This window comes from Rhodnius prolixus, unplaced genomic scaffold (genome assembly GCF_049639745.1).
Source record: "Rhodnius prolixus isolate KJV_2025 unplaced genomic scaffold, Rpr scaffold_7, whole genome shotgun sequence".
Taxonomy (NCBI): domain Eukaryota; kingdom Metazoa; phylum Arthropoda; class Insecta; order Hemiptera; family Reduviidae; genus Rhodnius; species Rhodnius prolixus.
In genome coordinates, this window is record NW_027411582.1 from 33778516 (window position 1) to 33797897 (window position 19382).

The window sequence follows — 19382 nt, forward strand, 5'->3', positions numbered from 1 at the left end:
ATTCAATATTCTAATTAAAATAGGCATTTAAGCGGGTGAAATAAAATACTTATGTATTATCTATTACTGTTCATTATTTTTAGTGACTGAATCTTAGTTTCAACAGGATGAAAAATTAATGCCATTTTCAGTCATGACAAACTTTATTATGCCGAGCTTTCGACCTAGGGACTAGGTCATCTTCAGCCCCTAGGTCAAAAGCTCAGCACAAGAAAGTTTGTCATGACTGAAAATGGCATTAATTTTTCATCCTATATTATCTATTACTGCTGACTATTGATATATCACAGGGAATTTCAGAAAAAGATGGGGTAGACTTCCTTTGATGCCATTTAATACAAACTTAACATGTTAGCTTAGGTATCAAGAAGTTAAAGAAGTTCGAATTTGAAGGTTATAAAAAAACAAAAAGTAAAGTTGGAGTAAAATAAAATTAAGGTAAGATAACTATTGACTTTTACCATTTACTAATGCAACAAGGACAATTATGAGGAGAGGGCAAGGAAGAATTCAGAGGCCTTAAGCTAAAGATAAGGGCTTATGATCTATAAGTTAATCATTATGCTCAAGTTCTTCATTAATCTAAATTTCAAAAAATAATATAAATTGAAGAGATATTCAATTAGAAGAGCAAAGTTCCAAATGCCTTTTTTCCACCAAATATTGAAAAAGGAAAAAAATATATATGGATGCATTCAAGTAACTTAAAAGTCCGTGATATTAGAAAAATAGATCACTTAAAGGGGATATACGTTTACCGTAAATATTTATTGCTCATGATTATTCAAATTAGAATTTTATTTTTAATTACTTATTTTCTAAGAATTGCTACAAAAGATTTAGTAGGAAAATCTGGGAAGCATGAGTCATAGAAATGAACTCTTTAGTAACAAAGAGAATTGTTTTTACTTAAGTGCCTACTATTATTCTTAAGATGAATAAACCCAATATTTTCAATTAATTTTTATGGTGTAACAGTAACATATTTGTTTACATATTAGTTCCAAATTTGATCACCAGGTTGCATTTGGTATAATTTTATTTCTAAATTTTTTTAAAGATAAAGTTCTTTGTAAACCTCATCAATTTACATTTAAAATAATTAACTAAAATTGAAGTTTGACTGCTAAATGTGTCAGTATCAAGATGTGAACAAAATTAGAATTGATGAGTACGTTGGTTTCATGTTGCTGTTAATTAATGATTAACCTATTAGGAATATAAAACCCTGTGAGTTTCAGTTAAAATATTAAATTTTACTTTATAAATCACAAACGTCGTAAGTGAAAAAGTTGTGTGTGACGAAACAGTGTTAATGCCCCAATCTACGAGGTGTACAGCTTACTCATACAGTATACATAGCCTCTTGTTTTGAGTGTACAGGTTCAGGGACTATCAATTATCCAACCTTAGATGTGTCATTGAGGTTACACAGGTTTGTAGATTTACTTATTTTTCTGTTTTCTTCCTCAGCTTTTATCGTATTATTTCTTTTTAAATAATTTTTCGTAAAAAGTTGAATTGTCTCGCATTATCTGTGTTGTTATTTTGTAAACATTATATTAACCTCATCCCAGAAGGTATGTGTCTCTTCTTGAAACAATTGTTAACTTAACGTTAGTAACTAAAACATTTTTGTTTCAATTTATTTTCCTTTTTTAAAGGATGAAACTGCAAGATTTTCAAGTGTCAAAATGTTCACCACATGTACATATACCATTTGCAGTTAGTTGGTCCCAAGATAATGTAATATCCATGGCCACTGATATGGGAGTTTATTTAATGGTGAGTATTTATTTAGTTTTTTTATTTTACTTAAACCTATGATTTTTCACTTATTATAAAGACACTTAACACATGTGTACTTAGGCACAATATTTAAAGATTTAATAAATAAGATATAGTGAATCAGCAATGAAAACTAAGTGACAAAGTTAGATGTTTGAAACAGATCTGTTATATTTCTTATCATATTCATCTAAAAATATGACTTTCAAAATAATATTTATTTTTAAACCTGATTTGCCTAATGTGTTTCATATCTTACTGATAACTCAGTATTGCTTGTTAGTGTCTTTTTTTTTTCAAATTTATGTTTTGTGGGAATTATAACAATAATTTAAAATTCATAATTTTTAATCTTTAGAGTTTCAAGTTAATAAAAAAAAACAACGAAATTGCATGAACTAATGAATGTTTCTGCCAAACTTACTTCCTTGTACTTAATAACTTAATTTTCAATGGCATCTTTCTGTTATCATCGAATGTTTATAACTTTTTTTTATTATTAATATCTGAAAAGCAGACAGTTTGAATTTATTTTAAAGTTATAAATCTAATAAGAAGAAGGTTCTCTTTCCAAATTTAATAATGGTAGATAATGCATTTGAAAGACAAATGTTATTTTCTTGATTTTTAAAATCTCTTTTTATGTACATTATTTGCTGGGCTGGCTTTTGTAGAAGGTCTGGATTAAATAAATGGCCTAGCTTAACTCTAGGATCAAAATAATAACAGTAATCTGATGTATACATTCGCCTCTATTTACTCTTAATGCAGTTTTCAAAATTCTAACTTACGGTTTTTCTTTAAACTCCTGATTTCCGAAAAACATAAATTTTTCTACAAATAATATACAGTTTTAAAATGATTTCTTTCTTTTTTATGGAAAATTATTTCACTAAAAGTTATAGATTTGCAACATAAATCATGGGTGTGTTTGATGCATAAGTGTGGAGTTAAAAGATAATCCTATCAACCGAATTTTCAGAAAACCTTGAAGAAACACTTTTTCTAGAGGGCACAGAAACAAAATATGAGCCTCCTTCAATTATTGACAAACAATATTTACTGAATAAAGCAGATTAGGTTTGGTAAGCTCACTAGATAACTCTAGCTTATTCTCGTTCCGGCAGACCCTTTCTAATCACCTACAACCTAGAAATAAACATGGGTCATCTTATTTTAATTCAGATTTTTTCAACTTCTTCTAGCCTGTCAGATTTGACGGTGGTAAAAAGCCATACTTTGCACCATAACACATTCAGTGTGACAGTTGTATTTTTGTGCCCTTGAAGTAGCTTCGACTTAAATGTTGCCAGAATTCGTCTTGTAATCTGATGTTACTGTATTCCTAATGTTTATTGAAGAACAGACATAGGTGAAGTGAGGCTCTCTTCAACCTGAATTTTAAATTGGGATTTCCTTTGTATTAAACTTTTATCGTTTTACTCTGGCATTTGATGGAGACTTCTAGTACTCAGTTTTATTTTTAAGAAGCTTCGCCTCTCTTCTCTCTTCCATTAGCAATTATGGGACGTTAGGGTTCGTTTAATGGGTCGGTTCGACTGTTTATTAACCCTAAATTGCAGCGTAACCAAACCTATCACATGTATAAAAATGTGATCAGATAAAGTCTACAAAACTGTCACTATTGTTTAATAATAATATACTTTTTTTTTTTTTTGCTTCTTGCATTACCCTGTAGAATGTATATTTCATACATATGCCCATTAAAATAAATTAAATAAAGCCAACTTTAATAAATTATTAAAATAATTTAATTAACGATTTTCTTGACAATCTTGTAATAACGATTTTCATCATCCTACTTGCCACCATATGTTAATATTAAACTTAGGTCCTTTGTTGAGTTCAATTTTTTTTATTTTTGTAAGTTGTTCAGCTTACTGTATAATCTAATTTTACTTTCTAAAATCGGAGATTTGGACCATCTTCATTTTATTGGCTAAGTCTCTTCCGATAGAACGCTATTGTCCATCGTCAAATTAGATTCATGTTTGTGTATCGAATACTCTTGAACCCGATAGAATTCCTGAAACTGATTGATAATCACCTTCTAACAATCTGAGGATCTTAATTCTCTTTCTACAACTTGGAAATTCAGAGTGGAATATTATTTTTTATTTCTCACAAATTTTTTAAGTATAAGTAATTACTGAATATGTAATATGATACTTCATTTCTGGAAAGAAATTTTATCGTCATAACCCGTTTTTATTTCAATCTTATACGAGGATATGCCATTTCAGCAATCTTCAGAGTTTATTTGAAGGTTAGTGCTTTCACTTTAAGAGGGATCCTGTCATTCACAAGAATTAGGTTTTAATGAATTTGGTGAGCTGCACAATCTCCTCAAAAATCAGACACTCTTAAGATGGCTGATGAAAGAACTGCTGTGATTGATTCTATTACCAAAATGGGTATACACTTATTTCCAAAACTCTTAACGAAATTTAGTCTGACAGCAATTTTTTAAATCCTGCCCTATGTTTTGGAAGATATTCATGTTTATCTTTTCGGCTCATTGATGTCATTTGTGTTATGTCGGATGGGATTCATCCATTTGCGAGTCAAACATCATAGCTGTTCAATACACCAAACCTACCCAAAAAATTGTTATTCAAGAATGAACTTACTTACTTCAATTACTTATTTTTTTCTTGTGTAAAATAAAATAGAAAACAAAATATGATGGTATCAAAGTAATAATTTGATTTTTCAATTATTCAATAAATGATGCCATTATAACCACTAGATATCGGATTATTTTATGCTCTTGCATACTAACACATAACTGGTTTTTCTAAAAATATAGTATAAATCGGAACTTTTTTATTTTTAATGCATAGTTCAGATCGCCATATTTTGCAGTTATTATATTCAGCATGCCACATTAATAAATTCTCCAGTATTTATTTGCCGCCGTCCCCTATAGAGAAAATAGAAAAGAATTTCGAAATGTTAACATCAATATGTGGCCTATTTTTATCGGTAACAAATAAAAATGGTATTCTTAAATGGAATTTTCTCATATTCATATTTACAAAGAACAACTTCCAAATTCGCCACAACTTCATAATCTGAATGCCTTGGAGAATTTTTTGACTGTAATACTTCGTTGAATACTTTTGGTATGCATGTATTGTCCAGTGTTCTGACGCTTTGTGATTGCATTCTTCCAACAAACAAATCAAAGTCCCGAAAATTAAGAAGAATATTCTTAATACACTTCTGTGCTACATCCAACATTATAGAAAACATAAGAGTCCAAATAGAGTAGACATACTCTTAGTAATCGTATTTAAGAGAACTGAAAGTTTTTTGATATATATCTACATATAGATGTAAACATTTGATTGCTGCATAATTACGATGTCTAATAACCTTCAACACTAAACAACTACAGGGAATTAATTATTCCATTAACATTCAAAAATCGTCTTATCATTTACGAATAATTGTTAGAAAATAAATTAAAAAAAAAAAACATTAGCACGACTTACATTACATAAATAGTTTGCTATAACATTCCCTTAAATTAGTTTAAAATAATTTGAGCGTGAAATAGTTTTGTAAGAAACAAACTGTCTGTAAATTTAATAACAAAATATTAATTCTGTTGAAAATTCAGATAAATTGTATTGGTTTATTATTTACTGATTATTATTTAAAAAATGTTTTGACTGATACAAGCATTCGTTAATAACTAAATTAAAGGGAAATACAAAATGAAACTGCAGTGAATAACGTTTATGAAAGAAAATTAACATTTAACTGCTTATGTGTTGGCAGGATAATGGAAGAAAACCATTAAAAATGGCAGTTAGGATTCTATTCTGCATAACTTATGTGCTGTTGTTGATACCAAGCGTTGAACCTAGTGACATAACTAATGCTGTATTTGGAGACCAGTTGGAAGTACTACCAGCGGCTTTTGGTGACTTTAATTCGGATGAGTATCCTGATCTTTTTGTTATAAGAAATGATAGAAAAACGGTTGAGGTGTTGCTTGGAAGTGATACAGAGCCATTAGTTCGTAGAGGCGGTTTGAAATGCGAGTTTGACCATGAAGTGACTAGTATAGTACCTGGAGATTTTGACGGTGACGCTTTGATGGATATATTGGTCACGGTGAAAGAACCGTATTCTTCTTTTAATAATTCTGTTAGCATCTTATGGGGTAGTGGTGGTGAGGTATTGAATTGCACACAAACTGAAAAGAAATATCTCACATTAATTGGCCAGCCACTCGCATTGGACTACAACCAAGACATGATTATAGATCTTTTTGGTGAAAGCGTTTATGGGCACCGAGCCTTCTGGGTGTTTGATAAAACTCGAGAAAATCCCGTAATGGTGCCCATGCGTGATGAATCTGTAAATCGTAAACTTGATCGATTAAGACATCCGCATTCTCATTCATTTTTAGATCTTAATGGAGATTCAGCAGCCGATCTGTATATAACTGCAAAGCATAGTTTTGAGATTTGGCTAAAACAGAAGGGTCAAAGCGCCGGTTTTGTTTACGATCCAAATTGTACAATACCATGGCCGCCCTCGGCCACTATAGTTGGTCAAACATTGTTTTTAGACATGGAATTGAAAGGTAAAATTGATCATGTACTGCCGGTTTGTTTCGATAAAAATTGCTTAAATAGTACAATCTTTGTTTATTCAAATGGAAAATGGCATAATTTGAAGATCAATTTCCATTTCAATGGAAATATTTGGGGTTTTATACCACCCAGCGGTAATGGTAGAGATTTATTCACGGATGCCATAACCCTTCGTGGTGGGGACTTCAACATGGACGGCTATCCGGACGCATTGGCCACGCTCCAATCAAACGGTGTGCGCAAGAGTTTTCTACTCATCAACGAAGCTTGTGTATCACCAGCAAATTGTAATGAATTCAACAGAACGTTCACCGTTTCTTGGACGGCGCTGGATCCGGTCAACAATAACACAGTGATGGGAGTTTTCTATGATTTTATGCAGGATGGAATTCTAGATATTATATTCGTACACACACCCTCGGCCAAGAAAAGAGCTAATGTTTCCGCTTTCAAGAATAGCCTAGATTATGATGCAAATTTTGTGAAAGTGATGGTGTTGACTGGACTGAAAGACAAGAAACAACCAGTAATTCCTGGTCCTCTGGGACGGAAAAATCGTACTTTTGGCACTAATCTACCTGGACCTATAATTTCTTATCATACAACTACCCAAGAAGGTTTAAGTAGAGCGGCTATTTGTCCACAATTGCCACAATCTGCATATTTCTCCCTAAACTTACCATATACATTGTTTGGACTCGGACGCACGCCAAACTTTTTAGAAACGTTGAACGTCGGTTTATCCGGTTACAGTCGTCAATGGACTCAGATTATACCGAATTCACAAATGGTTGTAATTCCTCTACAGCTTACAGATCCATCCCAATGGATTGCAAGATTATTTGTCACACCTAGTAAGCTAATCGTAAAGAGTTTCATAGCTTTACTTGGTACTTGTCTATTGATTTCACTGATTATTGGTATTTTGTATTGGAAGGAGCGTCGAGAAGATCATTATGAGAAAAGGCAAGAGGCACATCGGTTTCATTTTGATGGAATGTAAAAAAATTATTTATTTACCGCTTCCACTTCGGTTCTCTGTCTATAAAATATTTTTGTTTAAATGATGTGTGATATAAACAATATTGAAATAAAAGCAAATATGAAAGTGAGATTTTTTTTGGTGTGGGAGAATAATTATATAATCTTACAAAATGAACAATTTAACAGTAAGAAAGATGACTAATTGTTCTTATTTACATTTTATGTTCATTAAGTGTAGTTCTTATTTTGTTTCATATTGGATTTAATTAATAATAATGGAATAACAGAACAGATTTATTCCAAATATATAGTATATTTTAATTTATGTCATATTATTTGTTTTTTGTTCTGTTTATTAAATAAGCGAACTTATACTGTGATAAATAGTATTTTATGTATTAATTTAAAGTTTCATTATTAAATTAACTTACAGTATGTTTACTCTCACTTTTTTCGTAATTTACATTGCTATAAATTCAAATTTAAATTTAAAAAGTAACACTAATGAACACAAATGAAAATAGAAGCTGTAATTATATTAGAAAAGACTGCTCCCTCTTAGTTTGGTCTGTACTTGTTTAAGAAGTCATATTTTGAATTAAGGAAATGTTATTTATTTATTTTTTTCAAATTTGAAGTACAATTTGCCTATTTGGAGAAGATTCAATCCCTAAGCATCCTAAGCCACTTAGGTCTCAAACAACTAAACACCTAAATTTTGTAGGCAGGCTAAATTCTAGACCACCCGCAATCGCAATTGTAAGATGTAGACCTTTTAGAGATTCACAGCACCACGAACAAAAATCGAAGAATAAGCTTGACAAGAAAAACCAAGATTTCTCCAAAAAATTATTCTTTTGTGATACACAGCTGCTCGAACAAAAATCGAAGAATGAGCTTGATAAGAGAAAACAAGATTTTTCAACAAATTATTTTATCTTTTGTTTATATCTTTTTTTATCTTGTAGACTACAAAAATTGGTGTAGCATAAACCATATTTTTGTAGGAAATTCCTGCTTTAATGCCCAATAAGTTATTATAACTAGGACCTAAGTTTGGCCCAATTATAAGACTCATCAGCATTATATACTCTACCTTAACTGGGTCTCAATTAACTTTTTAGTCTGCCGACAAACCAGCGTGGGGTTATGTACGAAGCTATCCATATAGGAAACCCTACCCAGACATTCTTAGAAATAAATTAACTTCAATAAATAAAAACTTTAAATTATATTCAATAGTAACCAAATTCACTTTTATGTATACCATTGCACATAAAATGTAATTGAAATAAAGTAATGATTTCATTAAAGGTGTAGCTCTTTTAAATACGTGTTGCATTTTCGATTGCTAATAATTATATTGAAATAAAAATACCTTAATGTCAGTAAAAACTATAATCTCGAAATTGTTATTTATTTCAACAGACTATATTACATGATTATATAAATACTTAAGTTGTACATAACAATAACATTTCAATTCCATTTTTTATAAATAAAAAAAAGGGAAAGAGGATCGGGTCTCATTTATTTGTCTTCCTTCCATGGTGTTTTGATGTCAGCAAATAGCAACATTATCCGATTTAAAAGCACCAATTATCGCGATTGTGAAATGATTGAAAAGCCTTCATTGGCGTGAGAAAATTGGAAAGGAACAATTAATTTATAACTTGATAGATAATTACCTTAATCTACCTTCTCAATGTTAGCATTATACCTTACTAATAAATAATAGTTTATGTTTTGGAATTTTTGGGTTTAGCGAACCGTTTGGCTATTTCAGCTTAACAACTCACGCGCTCGTTCTTTTTATTCTATGTGCACTACGGTATTTACAGACAACCTCATTCTACCTTAGTAAACAATACTAGATATTTTAGTTAGCAATGGATTTGTCATTTGTAACTAACTATTAATTTTTTCTATCAACTATGAAAAGCTTATTATTTTTTTCAATTAAAAGAATATTATTAAATAGGGCATAATGATAGATAGAATATTTTGAATTTTTGGCTTTTTTATTGTACTCATTTGTTTGTTGCGATTATCATATTTATTAGAGGCGCCACGCTAGCCGAGCGGTTCGAAGCGAGACCTGCAAAGCTAATATTGTGGTACTGGGTTCGATTCCCGGTCTTTAGGCCTTGAATTTTACTTACTTTACTTTATTTATTTTTAATTGAAACGAATTGTGGGTATTCATTCCTACTATTAACTCTTAGGCTAAAGTTTTTTTTTGTGTTAATAGTCGTATTCCAGATCAAATTTTTTATATAATGTCATTCCATTATATTACAATTTTTCGGAAGTGATCTCCCAATTGTAAATTGTAAAATGGTCTGTAGAAACGTCACTTCTTTGATAATCAATAAAAGGGCATTCATTCATTCATTAATTGTTGAATGATTCAGATACCTATTTTAGAAATATATGTGAAAATTTTTTTTTTTTCCCCCCCTTTGCGAGATAAAGCCTGAAATTAAAAGCTTTATACTTTCTTATAACTTCTCTTTTGTACCACGTAACTTTAAGTGGTCTTTAAGAAATCAGAAATGCGAGGGTGTTTTTTTTTTTTTTTTGACTAACGTTTGTTTAGATACAAGAATTACATCCCTGTTGTTAGGTCAGGACAATTATGCCTAAAAAATTCCCGACGATGCATGAAAAATTTGAAAATCATAGGATCTAAAATTTTAATTGAATCGTGAAATTGAATGTGTACATTTTTTAAACTTCTAAAACTTTTCCACATTTTTTAAGTTATAATTCAAAAAATTAGCAGGTTAAATTTCTGAAAGAACATTCTTGCTGTAAATAAATAATTGTCTATTTGAGCTGAATGTTTGATATGTACATACTTGTATTATTATGGTATTAAAATGAGCAAAAAGCACGGGTGTACTCAAAATATATACATATGTATATTTAGAAGAGCTTAGAAATTTTAAGAGACCAAAAATTATTTAAAAATTGTAATTTAATCGTAATTTCCGTAAATTGTTAAGAATTAAGATGTGATAAATGTAAATAAACTTGAAGCAAAAATGTCTTTTTTCCTCTCTTATTTAATTTATTTTTTTATGTATTATTTATGTAGGAATTCCTATTTTTTTCTACAGGGTGGAATGGAGTTTCCAATTCTATCTATGGATATGTTGTTATTTTGCAGAAAGAAAACGAAATATAACAGATTTATTTCAACACTTCCTAATTTATTGTTTCCAGATAAATAGAGTTAATAATTCTTTTGAAAGTAGAATCATGTTTCGAAATATGTAAATATTTAAAATAAAAAAAAATGCATTTTTTTGAGTATCCTAGAAATTGTAGTAAATATTTTTAGGATAGGAATTAAGTGTGTAGAAATATTACAAATAAAAAGATTAAATTGAAAATTCTTGTGAACCTAACATGTGACTTCACAAGAAGGTTGCAGAACCATTAATACACTCGGCTTCTAGTTTATGTATGTTTACACAGATGTGTATGTACGGTTGAATTCAGAATAGTTGACAGTGACTGAGGTTTTTTTTTTTTTTGTAGGGAAACTGCTAGTTTTCTTTAATTCTTTAGTTTCGGATTCAAATAGCTACATCTTCAGACCAGAAGCTTTGAGTGCAAGTCAAATTCTCTTCAGATTCCTGAAGAACCTGAATGTCTTATATATTTCGATTTCATAAACCTGATTAACAAAATAATTCCTATTGGATGAGGTGATAATAGTTTTTTTAAATGAATGTTTAAAAAAAAATGTGGAGAGAGTTGAAAAATAATTAGAAGAGTAAATATCTAAGAAGGAGAGCTTGAAATGATGCTATCTTTTGAATTGGAACCTAAATGGTATAAAATTTTGAAGAATGAACTAAACCATTATAATCCCGGTAACACATATCTTCTTTATAAAAATTATCATTAATTATATACTTGTTCGTATATATTTACGCAATTGAGTGGTTGTCAGTTTTAGCCTCCCATTGTAGTCAGTTTATCTTATGTCCGAATTTGTAGAATGTTTGACTTATAGTAAGTAGATTGTCGGTTTTCTAGGAATATGTTCTGTCCATTCGGTCTTTAATTGTGAGACTTGAGCTCTCTATGAATTTATTCGTTTCTTTTGAACCATTTTGAAATTTCTGCTGCTTGATCATTGAGGTCTTATAAATCTCAAGGTATGCACGTCACGTTGTCTGTAAAGGCCTATGTACAGAAATATAAAAAGGAACAGGGCATTTTGAGGTACTTAGATTAATTTACGGATAAAAAGTTCGATAGTACTATCTTAATTTTAGTGCTTTGAGTGCGATTTTCAGGTAAGTCTTGTACCTAAACACAATTAGTCTCCATTTCTCTGGTAGTAGGGCACCGGTGAGCAGTTGAAGTAAAAGCTTTTTTTTTTTCTGTATATGAAATACTGTGAAAAATATTTCCATGTTATCAGTTAAGAGTGAAAATAGTGATTTTTAAAAATATTTATTGATTCATATTTATTTATTGCTTTTAAAGATTATTAGCTATGTCGACAACAAAAGGTATAAAACCTAAAAAAAAAAAAACAGTTTTATTAAGAGATTAATGAAGCTCATCCTAAAAGTAGGTAACTAATCCCAGTAATTTCTTGAATAACAAGAATTTATTTAATATCTATTTGAACTTATAATAAAAGTTTCTTTCAACTTTACACCTTTCTCATATAGCTAAAGTCCAAACTCTTCTATTTGATTTCATTTCAGGAAATGACTCCGTCACCATTTAATAAATCCCCAATTCTAGACATACACAGGTATATAGTTTTTCCTTCGGATTTCAATCCCACCCAGGATAGTGGTATTGATGTAAATGAATTGATGCGTATACTCCCTGAGGAAGAATTGTATGAAATTGTACAAGATATAACTCTGGCACCGCACATAAAAGGGAGCCGTTATTCACCAACAGTGAAACATGCCGGATGGTCACCAATGAAGATTACCCATAATATGAGGTAAAATTTATTTTTATCAGAAATATAAGATTTTATTAATATTAATCTAAGACTTACTATTTATTAGTTCAACAAATTTTAATTCAAGAAATAAATATCACTCTTGGTAGTGAATTTTGTGAAGGATTCAATCATTCAGTACAATAATTTATTGATTTAAAATTAGTATTTATATCCCTAACATTTGGACTTAGTAGATTGGCTCTTGACTTACTATTTTTTTAATGATGTCTGGGAAGCCTTGACGGCTTTATAAGGAAGGATAGAAAAATTAAGTCGAATAAGATGAAGCGCAAAGCAAGGTTATTCTTTTCATGTTTAAATATATTACTGCTAAAGAAGTTAAATAGGTATCTTTTTATAAAATTGAGATTACTGTCATTATGCTTTTATAGTCAATGAAGGCAAAGAACTTGGAACAATGCCATATATAAGAATTTGAATACGAAAAATGAATGTAGAGCCTAAAAATCATAGAAATTTCTGAAATATTGTGGAGAATCAGTTGAATATTTAAGAACAATAGATGTATGGAATAAATCTTAGCAGTTATTACAAAAGGAATGTAGCTTGCAATTCCGATTAGTAAATCGGTACAAATACATACATTTAAGCAATTTCTGCTTTATACTGGGCCTCAACGAACTAAATAGATGACTTGGAAGAAATTAATTATTTATGTGCTAGGAATAAACTGAATGAAACTAAAAAATTATTTATTTGAGTCTATTCAGAAAAATAAATTTGACTGTTATTGTCGACAAAAAAAGATATTTCTTTAGACAGATGGTTTAGCTTGTAAAGTGTATTAGTTAAATTTCTGTGGTGGTTCTTAAAAGTTCTGAAAAGTTTTCTTATAGAATCTCCAGATATACTAGAAGCTGTTATAAGATCCTTGGCTACAACCTTTAGGTATGCTGTGAAATTGGCTCGTTAGTGGACACCACAATCCATAAAGCACTTACTGTTTCCTTCACAGTAATATTTCTATGTTTGAAATTAATTATTATATTGAAGTGATAGAAAAATCTGTAAACAAAAAGTACGTAGTGTGGGGTCCATTCTCAAGATATATTATTTCGTTCATCCAGTTTAGTCTTTCAAATTCCATTAAAAAAAATTAATAACTTAAATCCTTTTCAGATCTTTACTGACAATATTAACAGACAGCGGTGGATTGGATATCTATTCTTTATCAAATAACAATTGGAAACATATATTATCAATATCTAACCAATGGCATTGCATTTGTAAATCAGAATGGGATCGAAATTTTGAACATAATGTTACCAGAGCTGAAATTCTTAAACTGCTCAAACAGAGGACATATAAAATTAAAATTACAGGTAAGAAAATGTTTGATCGTAGAATATCCGGTAATACTTTCAGTTCTGCATGAACACCTTTATTATGTAATGAATTACTTATTCTCCTATTCAATCTGATTCATTGAAAATTAAATATTCAAGACATTGCAACAGTGTTTAAACTTCTTAGTTTTATTTCTCTTCGCAAAAGTTATTATTGCAATAGTGTACCATTTCATTGCGTGAATTTTCTAGTTTTAGGAGATTTTGAAGGAGGAGTTCCGGGAAGAGTTTTTAGTGAACTTGTATTGAAACCAACTGACGTGTGCTAAAAATTCAAAGTTAAAAAATTAAGAAGAGAACTCCTTGCATGTTCTTATAATTTATTTGTTTGTTAATGTGTAGCATTTGCTTGGGGCGAAGTCCATACTGGTTCAGTGATTTGGTGCCCTTTATTTGCTGGCACCAAGGATGGCATGATATTAATTTGGAAAGTAAGTCAAGTATCTACTACCGTTAACGCAGAGTTGGTAAGCGTAGTGGAATCCAATTTGGGACAGATAACAGCTTTAAATGGTGAACTTGTGAATCAAGAACATTGTAAGAAAACTATTTTCAGCTATTTTCATTGAATACATTGTCAATCAAAAATATTTATTACATTTTTTATTTTATTTTGATTCCTCTTAGATCTCTTATTCTGTGCTGCGCTCAATGGACGAATACAGACGCATTTTGTTTGCTTGCTTGATAAAGCTGATTCGGCAGCAATCGTTGGACAAACTTATGAGGCATGGATAGACGAAGATCGTATAGAAATTCCAGGAGGTGGTTTGGTCAGTGCTTGCTGGTCAGGTAGAGTTATTCTTGCAGCGGCTAAAGGACCACATCTATTGCTAATATTAAATTCCTATCAAGGTCCGGTGATCACAAATTGCATAGTTAATTCCAACAATCTTGCTATCACCGGTGAGATAAATAGCTATAGTTTATTTCTGCTGGATTAGTTTTAAATGGACGATCAAATAATCGAAGATTTTTTTTTTTTGCATTTCTTCCATAGGAGTTTCTTTTATAACTCCGGAAAACTTGATTATGACTACAACGGAAGGAACAGTATATGTTGTTACGGTTGGTCAGGATCCCAATGGTTTTCTACAAACACGTTTTTCTACCATCCAAAGTAGTATCCAATTTGAGAACTATCGATGTAATGGATTCGCGATGTCCAATAGCCATGCTATAATGTGCTTAGCGTTCAGGTAAGAAGAGAAATTAGAACTTAAAGAAATTAATTGAGTGTATTAATGATATAATTATTACTTCAGAACGCGTTAAAATTTTAAAAGTTTTGAATAACTATAGCAGTTTTAATCATTCTGCATTTCCTGTTAGTGTTTGCTCTTCTACAATCTTTGCAGGCTATGCAGGTCTTAGTACCTTTCGTATTCGTATGTGTTAATACAAAAATCATGTCGTATAGAACTTTCAATTTAGATATAAATTGATAAATCAGGCCAAACAGATCTGTATTTGTGTATAATTGAGGAAATTTTTGCAAGCCCAGTTATTTTTTCATCTCCCACTAATTTCCAATGCTGACGCATTCGGTCCTCCCTGCAAGGTTTTTTTATTCACCTGCAGCTACCCATTTTTTTTTTCAAATAGTAAAGGAACAAAGGTATTTCCATTTTTCCGCTTTTTACATCAGATCTACCCTAGAAATTTGTCTTTAAATTGTTGGATTTTTACTTATTTAACTTATCTATTCGTAACAGTTCCAGAAATGTATAATAAAGGAATAAAAAATGAATTTTAGTGTGTTTCCTACTGTCTTCTTCTATTTATTAACTGTGTGGCAGTTATATTGATACATTATGTCTCTCTAATTCTACCTGGATTTAAAAGAAATACTTTTAAAATGTAAAATAAAAGAACTAGAACTTGGCATATTTGTACAAACGACTTGATGTGATTGATTCGTATAATGTTTTTTTTCTTATTCTTCTTTTTTTACTTTTCAAGGTACTAGAATATGTCTATAAAAGAAGGAAATGTTTAAGGTGTTATTTTCTTCGTGAAAATCTCAATCTGCAACAGTCCTTGGCTTACTTCGGCCTTTGCCTTCATTCATTCTGTATTTATTCTGTATTCTGACTTAAGTAATGTATTCTATTAAACTGAATTTTTATACTTGGAATTTCAACTTTCGAACTGCTGAAGGGTCGCTTTTGTCTTTATTGGGTATTATTCCTAATCATAATTCCACCTTGTACCTAACTAATTCTGACTTAAATACAAAAAATGTCCATCATTAGCTGTGAATGCAGATATTTCGGTGTCAAAAGCTGAAAAGCTTAATGTTATAAGTAAATTATAGATTATTTTTATTACATTAATGCATTAAAAGAATTTGCTGTATCAGTGTCCAAGGAAATTACGACCATCTTCAGTTGAGAGAGTATTCTCAGGCTGTATGGTGTACGATGAAGGAATTGGATGATGCTATTGCCGAGATCAACAATCATATAGGTCCTCTTTATGATGTCTGGGATATTTTTGAATTAGTTAGGTAAATTAAAGAAGTAAATTTGATATTTTTTTTGTCTTTTATATACTTTTTTTTTTAATTTTTCATGTACCTATTCCTTTTTTAGAATTCAATGGTTAAAAAAGAATATGACTGAAAAAGTATTCTCCATACACAATACTGAAGAGTTGGATGTAATGGATGTTAATAAATTAAAGAAAAACTTATGGTTCGTTGAAATTTCATTGAAGCTTGATTCACTTCCGAATGATACGAAAAAGTCATTGGTAAAATTGTTTATTTATTTCTATAGAATGTAATGTATTTAATTGTAGCTTGAATTATCTTTTAAATTTTTATAAGCAGAGCCGTGCGAAGGGAAAATGGCCTGAATTTAAGGCCCTTTCTCAAGATTTTTCTTGAAGGTCAAATTACCATTTGGTAAGGATTCATGTTTACTCAAGATAAAAATGTTTTGATTTTTAAAAATAAATTAGAAAATACAATCACTTAATATTTGATTGATTAATACAAAATAATAATTAACATAAATATTTATTTATTTATTGCTTGCTACATAGCTAATTGCTTAAGCAATGGAGATGGCCAAGCAATTAATTTCAATATTAATATAAATATATATGTACTTTCAACTCTCAGAAAAAAAAACTATTTAGCCCTTGACTTTAGTACAATCTAAAATTCAGCGCCTGGAACTGAATTTTACCCCACGCACGACTCTGTTTATAAGTACATTCTAATGTATCATATCTTCACTTTCTTGTATTATACTATTACGCCTGGGGCCTCTTATAGCGAAATATCATTTTAAATTTGTCGACCTTGAATAATTATCATTAGTAAGTTGAATTTAATAAGTTAGTAAGGGAAGGCATAAGATGTGTGGTTAGCGAAACAAGTAGTTAACTGGAAAGTAGTTGACTGGATTCCAACGCGGAGATCACGAGGTCGAATCCGACTGCTGGCCCTTAGATTTTCTCTTACTAGGAGTTTCTTACAGCTCATTGTCCAGTGATGGACAGTATTATCTGTAACGGAGGCCGGGAATGCACTAAAAAAAGCCTTGAGTGCCAATAACCTCAGATATTGTGGAAGATGATAGAAAGAGAACATCGTGTGATCAAATACATTTAAATTCTACAGGAATCGCTTAAAGATGAAATGACCATATTGATAATGTCTTCACACGTCTTCAAAAGGGTTACGCAGTTAATTTCCAATTCTGGTGATGAAATCACACAATTGGATGAACAGAGTCTTAGAATAATGCGCCATTGGCTATTCTATTTGGTGAATATTGGCTTGAAAACCAGTTATGCAGCGACACATGCCACAGCTTCCACTTTATTGCAACAGATAGATGATAGTGTAAGTGATGCTGATAAGGTCTCCGAGACGTGCAACATCTGTAGAGCTCATATCCTTTAATTGCTTTTCAATCTAAATTTTTCTTGTAAAATCTAATACGTATTTTTAGTACAGTAAGAGCGATTGATTGATGAGTCACTGACTGACGATTGGTAATTTATGAAATTGTATTGATGATTACTTAATGAGAGACGATTCTTTTTTCTTTTTCTAGTTTCCATTTTAGCCATTAGATCCGCTTATCAGCTCTTTTACTAATTTACTACGTTTAGGTTTCTGAGTAAATGCCGTTTGTGCCCTCGCAAGAATTAAATTAACTTCTACCTACTTGTTGTAATGTGGAAAAATAAGCAGGGCCGGCAAGAAACCTTTAGTAGCCTAATATACCGAATTACGTAGATTGTAGTAATAGAAAGTCATCAGGTTTTTCTATTTAGAGAAACCCATTTCACATTTGTTTTATAAAACCTTAACAAAAAAAATTGATTAAGCGTTGAAAGTGTTGAAGATATATCGACAGCTATATGTGCGCAAGGACATTCAATACCTCGTTGTGTCCTTTCCATGGTTCAATGTGCAGTAATAGGGTATTACATATGTCCAGTATGTAAAATCGTAGCGCATCCATCAGCAGGTAATCTAAATTCAAATTATAAATACTTCATAACCTATCTTATAGCCTAAATCATCCTTTAACAATAAAATGGTTATCTCATTTTACAGTTACACCCACTAGATGTACATGCGTCTTTTGCGATTATTATCTTAGAGCTGATGAAAAAGTAAAGGCAGAAGACTGTGCTGATGCGGATGATGCTTTTTACCTATGAGTTCATCAAATTAAAAGTCTGTCGTTTTGGTTTTTAATAGTTTGAGTAAGTAGATTTGAAGTTCTAAATCCTTATCAAAGACTTTATCCGTGATCTTTTTTTTTAAAACATTCTGACCAGTTTCTCATTAGGCGTCCATCTTCAGAAATTAGTGAATTAGTTGTATGTAGATTCGTTAATGGACTAAACTGAAGCATATTCTCGGAAGATGATTCATCCGAAAAAGGAAGAAACCGGTTATAAAATGACGGATAAAATCGTTGATATTGTCCAGCATTGCGAATCCAACCGTTTCGTTTTTTTTTTTAATAGCAAATTATTTGTTAATGTTTTTTTTGTACAAATAAATATTTAAGTAAATTTTTTATATGTTCTTTTTTAATTGATTTATTGATTTTCAAAACAACTAAAATGAGCACGATTGATGCAATTCTTGTTTGTAGGTAGCAATCCTTCGGTTTACTTCCTTGTGGGATACCAGTGGCTCTAACCGTACAGCTAATTCCTTCTCAACTGAGGTAATATAACCTCAGGAATTTTACCCAGATAGATCCTGCGTTACAGATAGACCAGTCCTCTCTGGAGGATTGATGTCTTAAGAAAAAGAAGTTTTTCCATGTCAAAAGGAAAACCTGTATTGGTGACTTTATAAATCATAAGATTAAGTAAAAGGATGATAGAAAAATAATTTTAAATCATCAAAATTTATCATTTATTAACCGCTAAATACTTTACACAATTATTGCTAAAAATAGTTGTTCAAGATAACAATTATGGTCTTAGTAAAAATTAATTGATTTTTACAAGCGTTATATTCAAAAGAAAGGTCAAAGTTTATTTACATATTGTACGAAGTTATGAATCATTTAAAATAACTAAATGACTAGCCTTGAAATGACTAAATTGAATATGAAATCTTAAATTTTGGACGAAAAATTT

The 19382-nt window shown here is 30.6% G+C and overlaps 1 protein-coding gene across 9 annotated transcripts; it reads left to right on the forward strand.

Moving 5' to 3' along the window:
- The first annotated feature begins 1008 nt into the window (after window positions 1-1008).
- Window positions 1009-19131, forward strand: LOC141447473 (T-cell immunomodulatory protein). 9 transcript variants are annotated; one of them, XM_074115052.1, is made up of 13 exons: window positions 1009-1435; window positions 1665-1785; window positions 12137-12387; window positions 13531-13733; window positions 14100-14294; window positions 14385-14663; window positions 14758-14956; window positions 16120-16266; window positions 16352-16511; window positions 17389-17662; window positions 18104-18247; window positions 18337-18488; window positions 18564-18810. In XM_074115052.1, the coding sequence occupies exons 2-12, from the start codon at window positions 1666-1668 to the stop codon at window positions 18441-18443; spliced, it is 2079 nt and encodes a 692-aa protein (XP_073971153.1). In that variant the 5' UTR covers window positions 1009-1435; window position 1665; the 3' UTR covers window positions 18444-18488; window positions 18564-18810. The 9 variants fall into 9 exon arrangements, with proteins under 9 accessions (XP_073971153.1, XP_073971152.1, XP_073971160.1 ...); XM_074115051.1 differs by lacking the exon at window positions 18564-18810 and adding an exon at window positions 18887-19131 and having other exon boundaries at window positions 1010-1435; XM_074115053.1 differs by lacking the exons at window positions 1009-1435; window positions 18564-18810 and adding exons at window positions 1442-1580; window positions 18887-19131.
- Window positions 19132-19382: the final 251 nt, after the last annotated feature.

Excerpts from the sequence above, each read along its gene's own strand:
- LOC141447473 (XM_074115052.1), top strand. The coding sequence starts at position 1,666 with ATGAAACTGCAAGATTTTCAAGTGTCAAAATGTTCACCACATGTACAT. Across the intron at positions 14,664-14,757 it reads CAACAATCTTGCTATCACCG|GAGTTTCTTTTATAACTCCG; the intron begins GTGAGATAAATA and ends TTTCTTCCATAG. Across the intron at positions 17,663-18,103 it reads GTGCAACATCTGTAGAGCTC|GCGTTGAAAGTGTTGAAGAT; the intron begins ATATCCTTTAAT and ends AAAATTGATTAA.